The sequence below is a fragment of the Hippopotamus amphibius genome, chromosome 3, assembly GCF_030028045.1.
Source record: "Hippopotamus amphibius kiboko isolate mHipAmp2 chromosome 3, mHipAmp2.hap2, whole genome shotgun sequence".
NCBI lineage: Eukaryota > Metazoa > Chordata > Mammalia > Artiodactyla > Hippopotamidae > Hippopotamus > Hippopotamus amphibius.
Window position 1 is genome coordinate 137,153,920 of NC_080188.1, and position 17,738 is coordinate 137,171,657.

The 17,738-nt window shown below is 36.6% G+C and overlaps 1 protein-coding gene across 1 annotated transcript in view; it reads right to left on the reverse strand.

Moving 5' to 3' along the window:
- TMCO1 (transmembrane and coiled-coil domains 1) overlaps positions 1-17,738 on the reverse strand; it is a 52,258-nt gene that overhangs the window by 19,835 nt on the left and 14,685 nt on the right. Inside the window, exons 4-5 of the mRNA XM_057727779.1 lie at positions 6,351-6,397; positions 4,944-5,011 (exon numbers count right to left, since the gene is read on the reverse strand). Coding sequence (XP_057583762.1) covers positions 4,944-5,011; positions 6,351-6,397 — 115 coding nt within the window. The remainder of the gene's footprint in view (positions 1-4,943; positions 5,012-6,350; positions 6,398-17,738) is intronic.

Here is a 17,738-nt window from a genome sequence, read left to right on the forward strand (position 1 = left end):
CAAATACGAAGGGAAAAAGAAACCTTCAAAGGAATTTTTCCATGAGACTAGAAGCTTGCCATAGGAATAGCTAAGTGAATTGGTGTCTAGCCTAATAATGAAAAGAGTTGAGGAGAGAAAAAGGTGCAAAGAGAGAGATGACTTAAAATAAGTTGATTACTTAAGTGCACTTACTCTCTGCAGTTCCAGAGGGCAGAACCACTGCTCATGAACAGAAGAACAAGGAGGCATATTCTGGCCCAGTAAAAGGAACTGTTTTCAAACTCTAAATACTACTCGGTAAAACTATATTACCTCACAAATCATCAAGCTGCTCATCGTTGAAAATAATTTAAAAGAGGATGGAATATTATCTGCTAGAGGTATTACTGGGGGATTTCTGTACTGACACAGAAGTAATGTGTTAAATGACTTTTAAGATCACTTCTAATTCTAAGATTTTAATGATTCAGCTTTATGGAAATGATCCAGAAGAGAAGCCAAAGCGAAATAAATGGCTGAATTTGGTGCCTCCTGTTGCTACTCTGGCAATCTGGGAGCTAAAGTCCTCCCCATCTTTGTCTAACCTGAAGCTTTTTTCTTATCAACAAACTTTAAGCTAAAATGGATAGTAGAGATAATGTATTCCATTCTGCAACAGACAGATGACCAAGGTGAAACTAAGAGAAATTATGCTAAAGAATGAACAGTGATTGTTCAACAAAATCAAAATATGTACTAGACTCTGTAATAATTGATATCCATATTACTTTTGTTTAGAACTGTTGAGGGATGGTATTTTCTTTCTATATGTTTTTTCCCCATTTAAATTTAAAATTCATAGATACGAAAATGATTAAATTTTGATTAAAATTATTATGTGCTAATATTTTTAATGAAAAGAAAAAGAAAGGGGTGCATTTGGTTTCAATCTCAGCTATTATTTGGACTGCCATGTCACATGAACAATGACATTGTATCTGAGGATATGAAGATAGCATTGAATCTTATGGATTGGACATTCTGAACATCAGATCTGAAATGTCTGCTTTTCAATATATGTGAAATAGAACTTGGAATTCATTCACACACACACAAAAAATATGTACTAGACTTTTAATTTCACATGCCAGCTTATAGAAATATAGTCTTTAACTTCTAGGTGCTCACAGTCCTAGACACAAGAAATATATATATATATTTAAATGTACAGGGCACAAAGACCAGAAAAAAAAAAACATGAATACCATGTTGTAATCGTGCTCTTTGGGTATCTATCCAGGGGAGTTGAAAGATATTCACAAAAAAACCTGCACACAGATGGCATTATTCATAATTGCCAACAGATGAACTGACAATGGCACCTCATTATCAACCGAAGTCCATAGTTTACATTAGGGTTCACTCGGATTTTAATAAATGTATAGCAACATGTATCACCATTAAGTATCATACAGAATAGTTTTACACTAAAAAATCCTCTGTTCTCTGCTCATTCATCCCTCCCTCACACCTAATCCCTGGCAACCGCTGATCTTTTTACCGTCTCCACAGTTTTGGCCTTTTCTAGAATGTCATTTAGTGGCAATCATACAGTATGTAGCCTTTTCAGGTTGATTTCTTTCACTTAGTAATATGCATTTAAGGTTCGTCCATGTTTTTGCATGGCCAATAGCCCATTTTTTAGCAATAAATAATATTACACTGTCTAGATGTTCCACAGTTTATTTATCCATTTACTGACTGAAAGACATCTTGGTTGCTTCCAAGTTTTGACAATTATCAATAAAGCTGCCATAAACATCTGTGTGCAGGTTTCTGTGTGGACATCAGTTTTCAACTCATTTGGGTTCACTTTCACTTTTTATTCTACATTATTCTATACTGTTTGAATTTTTTAGAAGTATTTGTGTATTACTAGTAGAAGAAAATTCTTTTTTTTAAACTTTGGTTCTGATGTACACTCTTGGTTAAGATCTACTACATAAACTTTGGGAAGCTACCTAATATATCAAACTAGTCATTTCAAATCATCAGGGAAAATATATTATTTATTCCCTACCTAATATTGACAACAGCTAAGAACTGGTAAACTTGGAAACTAAACACCAAAATAAATTACAGATGAAACAAAATTTAAATATAAAAAATAAAAAGTAGAAAAAAATTTATATAACCTGGTACGAGAAAGGCACTATTTATATAACAGAAAAGAGTAATAGATTTGACCTAAAAGTTTGACCTAATATTGTCCATATATCTCCAAAGAGAGCTTAATAGTCTCAATACATAAAAAAATCCTTGTAAAAAGAAAATGAGAACAGGAATTAGAAATTTAGAAATAGCAAAACATAATAAATATATGAAAAGATGCTAAATCTCACAAGAAATGCAAATTTTAAAAGAAATATTATTTTTCAGCTATAGATTTGCAAATACTAAACAGATACATAATTCCCAGTGATGACAAGTATATGAAGAAAGAACCACTCACAAGTACTGAGGGCAATAATCAAAAAATATAAATTAATAAAAACCTTTCTAAGGGAAATTCTCTGGTTGGGGAACTAAGATCCTGCATGTCACGCGGCATGGCCAAAAAAAAAAAATTTTTTTTTACCTAAGCACTACTTCTAGGATATACCTGAGGAAAAAATAAGCATACACTGGTGTACATACTACCTGTGAATATTTGATGTGAAGATTATATAAATTAGGGTACATCCATTCAACGGAATACTTACAGACATTAAAAACAATTATGCAAGAGTTACACATGTATTTAAAATATTATCATAGGTAACTATAGCAGGTTACAAAACAACCATTTTGGGGTATAAAAATTATTACATACAAATATCTAAGTGTTTGCATACGGAGAGAAGTACAAACCTTGAAAGGACACGCATTCATTTGAGGAAGGCAGTGATTTTTACTTTATATTTTATACATCTATATATTACTAGAATTTTTCCAGTAAGAATCTATTACTTCAATAATTAGAGAAACAAATGTAATAAAAGATTATATCTTAGGGGAAAAATATGATATTGGGAGAAAAATATATTTGAAGCAGTGCCCCTCCCATAGAGCAGCCTTTCGTACCACAATATGTTCACAACATTAAGAAAGGGAATCACATGAATATAAGGCAGCATTACTCCTGGTAGAAATGGCCACCATTCTTTCTTTGCTTTTTTTTTTTTTAAATTTAGGTATTGTTGACTTACAATATTATATAAGTTTCAGGTGTATGACATAGCGATCCATAATTTTTAAAGAGTATACTCCATTTAGAGTTATTATAAAATACTGGCTATGTTCCTCACAGTTATTTCTTAGTCAGTCTCTTTCATTAGAACGTCCCTGTACATGAGACTAAGGAATCAAACCAAATGCTGCACTTCAAGCAAAATAGGGATTTAAATCTGTTGTAGTTATCACACAATAAAGCCAAGACCAGTAAGAATAGCTATACACACACACGCCACTAACCTACAAAAACATTATTTTAAAAATCAGAAGTATGAGGAAAATAAGAAGTTAAGCATCAAATTTTTAAAATATAGATGAGTATTTAGCCAGCTCTATACTATCCAGAATGTGACAAATTAAAGAACATTTATTTGAGTATTTGAGTTGTACCAATGAAGCTTTCTAGTTAACTACAAAATCTTTCAGTGTTTGATTTGCCTGGAAATTACAGTGATATATACCCAAGATATGAAAGAAAGCATAGCAGTGAATAAAGAATGAGTTTAGAGTTACAAGTTAGACTTCTAGAGACCTTTAATCTTCCATAGGTCCTTTTCAGCTCTAAACATCTATGATTTTAGTATTCAATAGTTAAGTGGAAATTTTGTATTAATATCATTTTGGACATTCCCTTTGGTGCCTCACCTATAAAAATAACCACTCCCTTTTCCCCCACTACTATACTTCACACACACACATATCTATTGTAACATCCATCAATGTATTAATTTATTTATGTCTTTTCTTTCCATAAAATTTTGATATTACTGAGGGCAGAGAACACATCTTTTTTGTTATATTCTGATACCTAGCACAATGCCTGGTACAAAGTAGGCCCTTAACAGGTGGGTAGAGAAGAATAGACTGGAGGTGGGGCAGGGGGTGGGCACAACGAAAAAGAGAGACAGAGAAATGAAGCAGTGGAGAAAGAGTAGGAGAAAGGGAAGGAAAAGAGCAAGTGAGGAAAATTCTAATACGCGTGGGATAGTTCAGGTAAGCTCTGAAAGGTGATAAATGACTGCCTGTCATCTTTGGATATCTTCCCAGCTTCTGTCAAAAGCAGTCCCACAATTACTCAGGCCTGCTACATGCTAGTTTAGACAATAGTAACTTACCTTATCATTAAACAAGATTATAGTTTTTAAGACTCTATTTTAAGAGTCAAAACATCTCTGTATGACTACCTTCATTTTGAAGCAGTTTGCTAGTGAGGAACTTAAAAACCCAAGGGACATACTAAATTCTTTTTAGAGGATCTATAAAATCTTAGTCTTTGCCTTACACACTAGATATCTTCAATACTAAGAGGGTGAAAAAGTTATCATATAATTATATTCTATCAAAATTAAATTTCCCTTGATTTTAATAACTGGATTGAGGTTAAGTAAGAGAATGTCCATGTTTTTAGGAAATACACATTTTAGTAGTTTATGGGTAAAGGGGCATGAAGCCTACAACAAACTCTTGAATGATTCAGAAAAATACACAAATAATGTATGAATGAGTATATATATGATATGGAGAAACAGAGAAAAAAAGAAAGCAAATGAGGCAGAATGCTAACAACTGTGAATCCGGTTAATGAATGTACTATTCTTGTAATCTTTCTGTAAATCTGAAAAACCAAAACATTACCAAGAAAGTTAATTGTTCACATATACACACACATACAGCAACAGTTAGATAAAACCATATAAAAGGATACTCACATGGAATTAAACATTCCCATTAGGGCAGTAAAACAAAAGCCAATTGCAAACATGGATTTCATTCGAACCTGTAAGGAGAATAACAAATTGTCATTTCGCACTAACGAAGAACCACCACTAAAGCATACCCCAAAAGTTTTGGTTTCGTATCATTTAAAAAAAATGCTCCTTGGCAAAAAGCTGTTTATTGGCTAACTGACCCACCACCTCAAAGGCCTCTTCTCTTCCCACCTTCTGATGAATAGTATGGGGTGGTGCATATGACCCAATTCTGGCCAATGAGCTATAAGTACAAGTACTAATCAGAATTTTTAAAAGGGACAAACTTGGCTAGCATCCCTTAGGGCTTTTGCCCATACTTCTTGACTGGAACAAAGAACAAAATGCCTGGCAGTAAAGCACCATCAAAACAACCAAACGACCATAGGCTAAGGAAGACACACCTGAGTCCTTAGTAACATTACTGTGCGGCCACACCAGCCCAGGACTACCAACCTCTGCACTTCCTGAGCAAGTAAAAAGACTTTTATATGTTTAATATTAGGTATTCTGTTTCTTGCAGCTAACTTCTTTCTTAATTACATGTGCCATAAAAGTATAAATAAAAGATCATAAAGATATAAGATTAACAGTTTATCAGCAAGTTTTATCTTTTTTCTGCAGTTTCCAAATTTGGTCTCATGAACATATAATAATTGTGACACAAGAAAAGCTGTTTTCAAGAAAACGCACTTCCAAATTATAATCTTTCTTAATCAATAAGAATTTCAAGAAACTGAAAATAAAATAATATAGCAAGGTCTCTTGGTAAAAGACAACTGTTGCACAGTTTAGATGTCCTGTGTTGAATATACAGCAATTAAGCCATATAATTAGCCTACCTATGCCAGAGAAAGACACGCTTGCACAAACTCTACTCTTTATAAATAACGAGTAAATGGCTAATAAAATCACTTTTCCTTACACTTTATGATATGCCTGACCCTCAGAATAAAAGGCCTCTTAAAGAATAAAGGCCACAATAAAGGCCATCTATGATGCTCCAACCCCTATGGTGGGATTACCAGGTCACCATAAAGCCAAAGATTCAACAATAACATGAGGAAGAAAAAGAAAATAAGCTACTTCATTCGAAAATGTAAGGGGGAAGCTAATAAAAACTGTGTGAAAGGGACAAATTATGATCTTGAGACAGCCTTAAAAAAAAAAACTCTTCATATTACTAAGATGAAGCTTCAGCCCAGTAGCATATTTTCACTTCTATCTAGTCCAGGAACACCCGTGATATTATTTATAGCTTACATAACTATACATTTCTGAAAAGGTAAGCATAGTGTACTTGATGCAAATCAGGGTCTTTTGCTGAAAAACAGTGGTTTATCATGAAGTTATATTTAGGACTCTTACCATTGATAGATCCCTGTTGTTATTCTTTAGTTTCTCTTCTTGCCGCTCTGCAAAGAATTAATGAACTGGTTAATATATACAGTGCTGAGAACAAAGCATATGTTAAAACTGTCACTGAGTGGTGACTATAAAGCATTTCTGTCTCAGTATCACTTAATAAGATAAGCTGAATACATGCAATACTGTATACTTTGTATTAACAGAAAATTCAAATGTAGCAGAGCACCAAAACAGTTCAATTTAAATAAATAAAAATCTTTACACCATGATCAAGTAGGGTTTATCCCTGGGATGCAAGGATTCTTCAATATATGCAAATCAATCAATATCACAATATCAACATCATATTAACAAATTGAAGGATAAAAACCATAGAATCATCTCAATAGATGCAGAAAAAGCTTTTGACAAAATTCAACACCCATTTATGATAAAAACTCTCCAGAAAGTGGGCACAGAAGAAAGTTACCTCAACATAATAAAAGCCATATATGACAAACCAACAGCCAACATCATTCTAAATGGTGAAAAACTGAAAGCATTCCCTCTAAGAACAGGAACAAGACAAGGATGTCCACTTTTACCACTATTATTCAACATAGTTTTAGAAGTTTTAGCCACAGTAATCAGAGAAGAGAAAGAAATAAAAGGAATCCAAATTGGAAAAGAAGTAAAATTATCACTCTTTGCAGATGACATGATATTATACATAGGAAACCCTAAAGATTCTACCAGAAAATTGCTAGCACTAATCGATGAATTTAGTAAAGTATCGGGATACAAAATTAATGCACAGAAATCTCTTGCATTCCTATACACTAACAACAAAAGAGCAGAAAGAGAAATTAAGGAAACAATCTCATTTACCATTGCAACAAAAAGAATAAAATATCTAGGAATAAACCTGCGTAAGGAGGCAAAAGACCTGTATGCAGAAAACTATAAGACACTGATGAAAGAAATCAAAGACGATACAAACAGATGGAGGGACATACCATGTTCTTGGATTGGAAGAATCAACATTGTGAAAGTGACTATACTACCCAAAGCAATTTACAGATTCAACGCAATTCCTATCAAATTACCAATGGCATTTTTCACAGAATTAAAACAAGACATTTTACGATTTATATGGAAACGCAAAAGATCCCGAATAGCCAAAGCGATCTTGAGAATGCAAGATGGAGCTGGAGGAATCAGGCTCCCTGACTTCAAACTATACTACAAGGCTACAGTGATCAAGACAGTATGCTACTGGCACAAAAACAGAAATATAGATCAATGGAACAGAATAGAGGGCCCAGAGATAAACATAAAAATAAACTCAAAATGGATTAAAGACCTAAATCTAAGGCCAGACACTATAAAACTCTTAGAGGAAAACATAGGCAGAATACACTATGACATACATCAAAGCAAGATCCTTTTTGACCCAACTCCTAGAATAATGGAAATAAAATAAAAAATAAACAAATGGGACCTAATGAAACTTAAAAGCTTTTGCACAACAAAAGAAACCATAAACAAGACAAGAAGACAGCCCTCAGAATGGGAAAAAATCTTTGCCAATGAAGCAACTGACAACGGATTAATCTCCAAAATATACAAGCAGCTCATGCAGCTTAATATCAAAGAAGCAAATAACCCAATCCAAAAATGGGCAGAAGACCTACATAGACATTTCTCCAAAGAAGACATGCAGATGGCTCAACATCGCTAATCATTAGAGAAATGCAAGTCAAAGCCACAATGAGGTATCACCTCACACCAGTCAGAATGGCCATCATCAAAAAGTCTACAAACAATACATGCTGGAGAGGGTGCGGAGAAAAGGGAACCCTCCTGCACTGTTGGTGAGAATGTAAATTGGTACAGCCACTATGGAAAACAGTATGGAGGGTCCTTAAAAACTAAAAATAGAACTACCATATGACCCAACAATCCCACTCCTGGGCATATACCCTGAGAAAACCATAATCCAAAAAGAAACATGTACCACAGTGTTCACTGCAGCGCTATTTACAATAGCCAGGACATGGAAGCAACCTAAATGCCCATCAACAGATGAATGGGTAAAGAAAATGTAGCACATACATACAGTAGAATATTACTCAGCCATAAAAAGGAATGAAATTGAGTTACTTGTAGTGAGGTGGATGGACCTAGACTCTGTCATACAGAGCCAGGTAAGCCAGAAAGAGAAAAACAAACACCGTATGCTAACTCATATATATGGAATCTCAAAAAGTGGTAATGATGAACCCAGTGACAGGGTAAGAATAAAGATGCAGTTGCAGAGAACGGACTTGAGGACACAGAGTAGGGGAGCGAAGGGGAAGCTGGGAGGAAGTGAGATAATAGTATTGACATATATACACTACCAAAGGTAAAACAGATAGCTAGTGGGAAACTGCTGCATAACACAGGGAGATCAACTTGATGATGGGCGATGACTTAGAGGGATGGGACAGGAAGAGTGGGAGGGAGTCAAGGGAGGGAGGGCATATGGATATATATGTATAAATACAGATGCTTCATGTTGTACAGCAGAAACTGGCACAACAATGTAAAGCAATTATATTCTAATAAAGAGCTTTAAAAAAAATCTTTAAAGTTCAATTTAAAAAATTTACCTCTGGTATTGTCTGAACTCTGTACATTAAGATATACTCTTATAACATCAATAGGAAGTACAGTATAACCATAATGACTGTACTTAGGTTTCAAATATTAATTATTCATCTCTTATGGTTTTTTTCTCCTCTTTCAGTTAATTTAAGAGAGCACAGAGTCTAAAAATTAAAAGCCAGTTAAGATGAATTTAAGATTCAGGTTCTTTCATATTACAGTCAAATCAATCTAAAAATAAGCACAGGTTCATAGTTAAGTTGCTTGGAAAGCTAGGAAACTTGACATATATTTCAAGAAAATTGTTATATACACAGAACCTAAACCACTAAAGAAGTCTCAGCTGTATATTAATGCCCTTATTTACTGTATTCCATCAACATAAGGGACTTTATTATTGTACCTGTGAAGAAACTGAGGCCCAGCAAAGGAGAATTGACATCTCAGAGACCACATAATTATTTTATGGCAAAGCTAAGACTAGAATTCAAGTTTCCCAACTCCCAATCCAATTATCTCTATATATAATACTATGCTACTGCTTTCTTTGATCATGTATTTTTATCACCAGAATCAATTTATTCAACAAATACTTACTGATTACCTACTACATGCTGAGCACTTTTCTAAAAAAAATTTATTTATTTATTTATTTATTTATTTATTGGCTGTGTTGTGTCTTCATTGCTGCACATGGGCTTTCTCTAGCGGTGCGCGGGCTTCTCATTGCAGTGGCTTCTCTTGTTGCGAAGCGTGGGCTCTAGGAGCACAAACTTCAGTAGTTGCTGCACATGGGCTCAATAGTTGTGGCTCGTGTGCTTAGTTGCTCGGTGGCATGTGGGATCTTCCCGGCCCAGGGATGCAACCCGTGTCTCCTGCACTGGCAGGTGGATTCCTTTTCTTTTTTTAAGCTTTTCTGGGGAATATAATTGCTTTACACTGTCGCGCCAGTTTTAGCTACATAACAAAGTGAATCAGCTGTATTTATATATATATACCCATATCCCCTCCCTCCCTTGACTCCCTCCCCCCTTCCCTAACGCAGCCCTCTAAGTCATCACCCATCATTGAGTTGATCTCCCTGTGTTATGCAGCAGCTTCCCACTAGCTATTTTACCTTTGGTAGTGTATATATGTCAGTGCTACTCTCTCACTTTGTCCCAGCTTCCCCTTTGTCCCCCACCCCGTGTCCTCAAGTCCATGCTCTACATCTGAATCTTTATTCTTGCCCTGTCACTGGGTTCATCATTACCACTTTTTGAGATTCCATATATATGAGTTAGCATACGGTATTTGTTTTTCTCTTTCTGGCTTACCTGGCTCTGTATGACAGAGTCTAGGTCCATCCACCTCACTACAAGTAACTCAATTTCATTCCTTTTTATGGCTGAGTAATATTCTACTGTATGTATGTACTACATTTTCTTTACCCATTCATCTGTTGATGGGCATTTAGGTTGCTTCCATGTCCTGGCTATTGTAAATAGCGCTGCAGTGAACACTGTGGTACATGTTTCTTTTTGGATTATGGTTTTCTCAGGGTATATGCCCAGGAGTGGGATTGTTGGGTCATATGGCAGTTCTATTTTTAGTTTTTAAGGACCCTCCATACTGTTTTCCATAGTGGCTGTACCAATTTACATTCTCACCAACAGTGCAGGAGGGTTCCCTTTTCTCCGCACCCTCTCCAGCATGTATTGTTTGTAGACTTTTTGATGATGGCCATTCTGACTGGTGTGAGGTGATACCTCATTGTGGCTTTGACTTGCATTTCTCTAATGATTAGCGATGTTGAGCCATCTGCATGTCTTCTTTGGAGAAATGTCTATTTAGGTCTTCCGTGACAGGTGGATTCTTAACCACTGTGCCACCAGGAAAGCCCCAGAGCACTTCTCTGAGCAGTAGTGATAAAATGAATGAACAAAACACACACAAATCCTCACCCTCACAGGAAGATTATGAAATAAAAGATATACCCTCTAAAACAAAAAATATACAATTGGAATATATTAAACTGGTGAGAGGGCTGGCAAGTTTAGGCAGTTAAAGGAAAGCAGGGAAGAAGAACAGGCCTACAGGAACTGCAGGCTGGAGTGCAGTTTCCAATGTACAGTGAGATGAATATGTGATTCCATGTCCTAAATGGTTCCTATCCAGTTTGTTCTCTCTGGAAGGAAAGGATACAGGCAGGAGAGAGTAGAGATGGTGAAGATATATGGAAGAAAATGAACAAAGTGGGATAGAGCTAAGGTGTATCTCGGAGGCTAGATCTCTTTTTTTTTTAAGTTTATTTACTTATTTATTTTTTATTTATTGGCTGCATTGAGTCTTCGTTGCTGCATGCAGGCTTTCTGTAGTTGCGGGCAGCGGGGGTCACCCTTCATTGCAGTGCGCAGGCTTCTCTTGTTGCAGGGCACGGGCTCTAGGCAAACAGGCTTCAGTAGTTGCGGCACATGGGCTCAGTAGTTGTGGCTCGCAGGCTCTAGAGCACAAGCTCTGTAGTTGTGGCGTAGGGGCTTAGTTGCTCTGCGGCATGTGGGATCTTTCTGGACCAGGGTTTGAACCCGTGTCCCCTGCATTGGCAGGCAGACTCTTAACCACTGTGCCACCAGGGAAGCCCCTAAATCTCTTTTTCTACCTGAGCAGCCCTCTTATAATGTAATAAGACTTTTTAAAATTTGGGATTTGAGGATTGGGGTAAGAGATGACTAGAAGGTAAACAGTCATAAAAGAACTGGAGGGGGGAAAGGACTATCACTGAGACATGAAAAGAATGGTATAGAAAAGCATCTATGCTAGAAATCTTGGCGTATCCTTGACTCCCTATTCTATCTTCAATCAAACACCAAGTACTATTAATTATACCTCAGAGATACTTATGAAATCCACCCCCTCCCCTCCGCCTTACTCTCACTTCCTTAGTTAGGATTTCTAACACCTCTTACCTATACTACCTTCGAGTCTCCTAACAGATCTCATTACCTCAAACTCGTTCCCTCAAATCCATCTTCCATATAAATGCATGTCAGATCTACCTAAAAGGCAAAACTGAACAAAAGCATGATATTTCCCAGCTTAAAATCCTTCCATGGCTTTTCATCCCTACAGGATCATGTTTCTTTTCTTTTCTTTTCTTTTCTTTTCTTTTCTTTTCTTTTTTTTCTTTTTCCCCTCCTTTGGCCATGCCTCACAGCATGTGGGATTTTAATTCCCTGACCAGGGACTGAACCCAGCCCCTGCAGTGAAAGCGCAGAGTCTTCACTACTGGACTGCCAGGGAAGTCCCAAGATTATGTTTCAATATCAACTGCAAGTCCTGTATCTGGTCCCTGCTTACTTCTGCAGCTACATTTCCAACCACTCCCATAAATTTTTATGTTTTTACAACACCAAACAACTTTAAGTTCCTGTATATATGATGCTTTTCTCCTGATTCAGTGTCTTTGTTCATAGTCTCTTCTAACCTTGGGGGACCAAGTGTCCCAGTTTTCCCTGGACTGTTCCAGTTTCAGCTCTGAAAATCTCACATCCCAAGAAACTCCTCGGACTAGACAAACTGGGATGGTTGGTTACCCTATTTCCACCTAGACTGTTTTATCCTACCCCATCAAACCCTTTCCTGGCTAGCCTGTACTCAACTTTTAAGGATCAGCTCTTGTGTCGCCTCCTTTTGACAATCTTGATTCCTTAAGCAATACTATTCTAAACAGCTTTCTACAATTATGAAAATATTCTATAGCTGTGCTGTCAATACAGTAGCTCACTAGCTACATGTAGCTACTCAGCAATGAAATGTGACCAGTATGACTGAGGAACTAAAATTTCAACTTCATTAATAATTTTAATTAATTTAAAATCTAAACAGTCAAATGTAGCTAGAAGCTGCTATACTGGACAATGCAGTCTTAGACACTGGATTAGAAGTCCTTTCTTTAGGGTTCCAGAATATCCCAAGCACATCTCTATCATTATACTCACTGAGTTTATACTGTTATAATGATCTGTTTATGTATGTACTTAACAATGCAACTAGATGGCAGGCTCCTGGGGGACAAGGACTATCTATGCCTTCTTCATTTTTGTATCCTCAGTAACTGGCAAGTAGTTAGTTGCTCAGTATTGTAGTAGATGCTCAATAATGCATCATTAATGAATCAGCAAATGTAATAAAAGCTGATCTGAAGATACAGTACCCCAAAAATCCCTTTCCAGGGACAGGAGTCTTTCATAATAAAGCTGATAGCCTGAAGAAGCACTTAGAGACTGAAAGGCTGAGAGTAAACTAAAGTGACATAGTTTTTCTGACATTTTATTCCACTTTTTTCAATTATGTCCAAACAGAAACTCTAACCATATGTAGTGCCAAGGCAGACTGTATGTATACATGGCTTAAGAATACAGCAGTATAGGTTTATGATATATGCCAACACTACTGTGCATGGTTCCTGAAGATTTTTCAACTCACATTGTTTTTAGGTGCCCACCATATACAAATAAAGTAGGTTTTGTTGGTTTCAAATAATTCAGAAATAAGTTAATGCTCATCTGGTTTTGGAGGAGGTAAAAGAAACACAGTCAAGTTTCTCAGATGTTTGCTTTCACTCCTGACTTGCTCTGATAGACTCACGTACCATCACACACGATCTAGCTAGATGGTGTAGTAGAAGAAGCTAAGACTCATTCTCAGCACAGGTATTTTACTCATGGATAATTAACAGTAACTGTGTCTGAGGTGACCTGAAAAGCATGTTATATGATTCAGTGATTTCACTTTTCATCAGGTATCATTCTCAACAGAATAGCACAAAAAAGATACACAGGACTTCCCTGGTGGCGCAGTAGTTAAGAATGTGCCTGCTGAATAGCCAAAGCAATCTTGAGAAGGAAAAATGGAGTTGGTGGAATCAGGCTTCCTGACTTCAAACTATACTACAAGGCCATAGTGATCAAGACAGTATGGTACTGGCACAAAAATAGAAAGGAAGATCAATGGAATAGAATAGAGAACTCAGAAGTAAGCCCAAACACATATGGGCACCTTATCTTTGACAAAGGAGGCACGAGTATACAATGGAAAAAAGACAGCCTCTTCAATAAGTGGTGCTGGGAAAACTGGGCAGCAACATGTAAAAGAATGAAATTAGAACACTTCCTAACACCATACACAAAAATAAACTCCAAATGGATTAAAGACCTACATGTAAGGCCAGACACTATCAAACTCCTAGAGGAAAACATAGGCACAACACTCTATGACATACATCAAAGCAAGATCCTTTTTGACCCACCTCCTAGAATCATGCAAATCAAATCAAGAATAAACACATGGGACCTCATGAAACTTAAAAGCTTTTGCACAGCAAAAGAAACCATAAACAAGACTAAAAGGCAACCCTCAGAATGGGAAAAAATAATTGCCTATGAAACAACGGACAAAGGATTAACCTCCAAAATATACAAGCAGCTCATGAAGCTTCATACCAAAAAAGCAAATAACCCAATCCACAAATGGGCAGAAGACCTAAATAGACATTTCTCCAAAGAAGACATACAGATGGCCAACACACACATGAAAAGATGCTCAACATCGCTAATCATCAGAGAAATGCAAGTCAAAGCCACAATGAGGTATCACCTCACACCAATCAGAATGGCCATCATCACAAAGTCTGGAAACAACAAATGTTGGAGAGGGTGTGGAGAAAAGGGAACTCTCCTGCACTGTTGGTGGGACTGTAAGTTGGTACAGCCACTATGGAAAACAATTTGGAGGTTCCTTAAAAAACTACAAATAGAACTACCATATGATCCAGTAATCCCACTTCTGGGCATATACCCAAAGAAAACCATAATCCCAAAAGAAACTTGTACCATAATGTTTATTGCAGCACTATTTACAATAGCCAGGACATGGAAGCAACCTAAATGCCCATCAACAAATGAATGGATAAAGAAGATGTGGCATATATATACAATGGAATATTACTCAGCTATAAAGAGGGATGAGATGGAGCTATATGTAATGAGGTGGATAGAACTACAGTCTGTCATACAGAGTGAAGTAGGTCAGAAAGAGAAAGACAAATATTGTATGCTAACTCACATATACGGAATCTAAAAATGGTACTGATGAACTCAGTGACAAGAACAAGGACGCAGATGCAGAGAATGGACTGGAGAACTCGAGGTTTGGGAGGGGGCGGGGGGTGAAGGGGAAGCTGAGACGAAGCGAGAGAGTAGCACAGACATATATATACTACCAACTGTAAAATAGTCAGTGGGAAGTTGTTGTATAACAAAGGGAGTCCAACTCGAGGATGGTAGATGCCTTAGAGGACTGGGGCAGGGAGGGTGGGGGGAACTCGAGGGGAGGGGAGTCAAGGAAGGGAGGGAATACAGGGACATGTGTATAAAAACAGATGATTGAACTTGGTGTACCCCCCAAAAAATAATAAATAAATAAAAAAAAAAGAATGTGCCTGCCAATGCAGGGAACACAGGTTTGATCCCTGGGCCAGGAAGTTCCCACATGCCATGGAGCAACTAAGCCCGTGTGCCACAACTACTTAACCTGTGCTCTAAAGCCCGTGAGCCACAACTATTGAGCCCGTGTACCACAACTACTGAAGCCCATGCACCTAGACCCCAAGCTCTGCAACAAGAGAAGCCACTGCAATGAGAAGCCTGTGAACCACAACGAAGAGTAGCTTCACCACAACTAGAGAAAGCTAGCGCAAAGCAACGAAGACCCAATGCAGCCAATAAATAAATAAATGAATGAATAAATTTATAATAAAAAACCCACCAAAAAAATCCCCAAAAACAAAAAAGATACTATATAAAAAGGTAAAGTTGGTTAAAAAAGCCAAAACAAACCAAAACCCTCTGTTTAAAAAAGGGGACAAAAAGCAGAATAAAATAAAGGAACAATCTAAACAGATATATTTAACAGGGAAACATTATACAGCCGACCCATGAACAATGCGGATTTGAACTGCACAGGTCCACTGATAACACAGATACTTTTCAATAGTAAACACTACAGTACTACACAGTCTGTGGTTGGTTGAATCCAGGAATGCAGAGGAATCCCGGATATGAGGTTGACTGTAAATTACACACGGATTAACCCCCGCATTGTTCAAGGGTCAACTATACATGCAAAGTTTTGTCTGAAATGAACATGATCTGCTTAGTTGGTAGGAAATGCTAAGATGCCTCAAGAAGCATGAACACTACAAAGACTTTATTATTAAAAGTCCTAAACAATGTAAGTTTTCAGAAATCCAGAAATGCCCATGCCGGAGAGAGCAAATCTGATCTAAGAGAAATGTTACCAATAGGGAAGAAATTTCAGGTACTCCCCAAGTTATGAACAATAAACTTGTAAGTATCGCCATAAAGCCACAGTTAGGTTTATATACCTCCTCTTCTCCCCACTAACCCCCCCAATTGATGATACCTTTAAATAACTGCTGGGAGAAATGCCTAATCTAAAAGTTTTCCATTTTCCTCCTTTCCCAGCTCAGTTAATTGCATCTAAGATGCTGTCCTGTCTCTCCCCCCATCCCATCTCTCTCAATACCCACATTCTCTTTTAGCCTCTTTTTTTTTCTTTCCAGCCTTAGAAAATTATTAAACTCATTCTTTATCTCTCTTCCATTATGGTTATCAAACCCTGACTCTAGTAACTTCTAGGCAAAGATGCGTTCTACTCATTATTTCAGAATATAAGATTCAAATTTTACAAGGATATTCTGTTAGACACAATGAGAAATGAAACATTTACGTCCTTAAAATTACTTGAAACATCCTTTTCAAGTTTCTAGCTCTCACATTGTGATCAAATCTACTTTTCTTTAAGCCTCAATGATTTAAAGAAATTTTAAATGTTATTTCATGACCAATTTTGCTTTTAATTATCAGCAATACAAAAGAGGAACAAAAACAAAACCAACTACTGTCCCTAAAAATACAATTTTTACATTACATTATGGATTAAATAAGCTTATGAAGACCCATTAGTCAATATAAGCACCATGTAATACATAAGAATACATAAGAATAAGCAAATTTATAATAAACTGTATTGAAAAAGTATCTTTTTTAAAAGAACCTGCTTTTCCCTTAACAAGAAACTTTGTTTCCCCAAGTGAATAATTTCTGGGGAACTCACGTTAGTAAGTAAAATAAGTGGAAATGATTTATTTTGAAATGATTTATATTGTGTATTAGCAGCAATCAAATATTTGAGCATAATACAGTTTTGCCTGAGATGATGCAATAAAGCTAGTTATTCTACTGCTTGAAATGCTTAACTTCTAGTACCCCAAATAGTTAAAGAGTATACTGAAATAAGTAAAAGTGATTCATTGGTTCTCTATTGTTCTGTGTTAACTTAGTCCTTACCTGTTGTCAGTTAACTAGCTTAAATCCTCTCAAAAAGTTCTCTCTGGGTCCCAATAAGGTAGGGAAGTCACTGTCTCAGTCTAAGGTTATTTCCAGCTTGGTGGTGTGTTACTTAAAAGAAGTATAGCTAGTGAACCTCATCCTAAGGTTCACTCAACATCTCCTAAGAAAAAACTCAACATCTAGAAGCCCAAGACTTCCACGATGGTTGTACTTCCCAACTCATCTTTCATAACTGTTAACAAGAGGAGGGTGAAAACATGTGTAAAACCTTCTACACCTCCCCTGAAGATCTAGAATTTAAAGGTGCCAAATGCTGGAAATAAATATTCTATGTCATTTAGTGTTCACC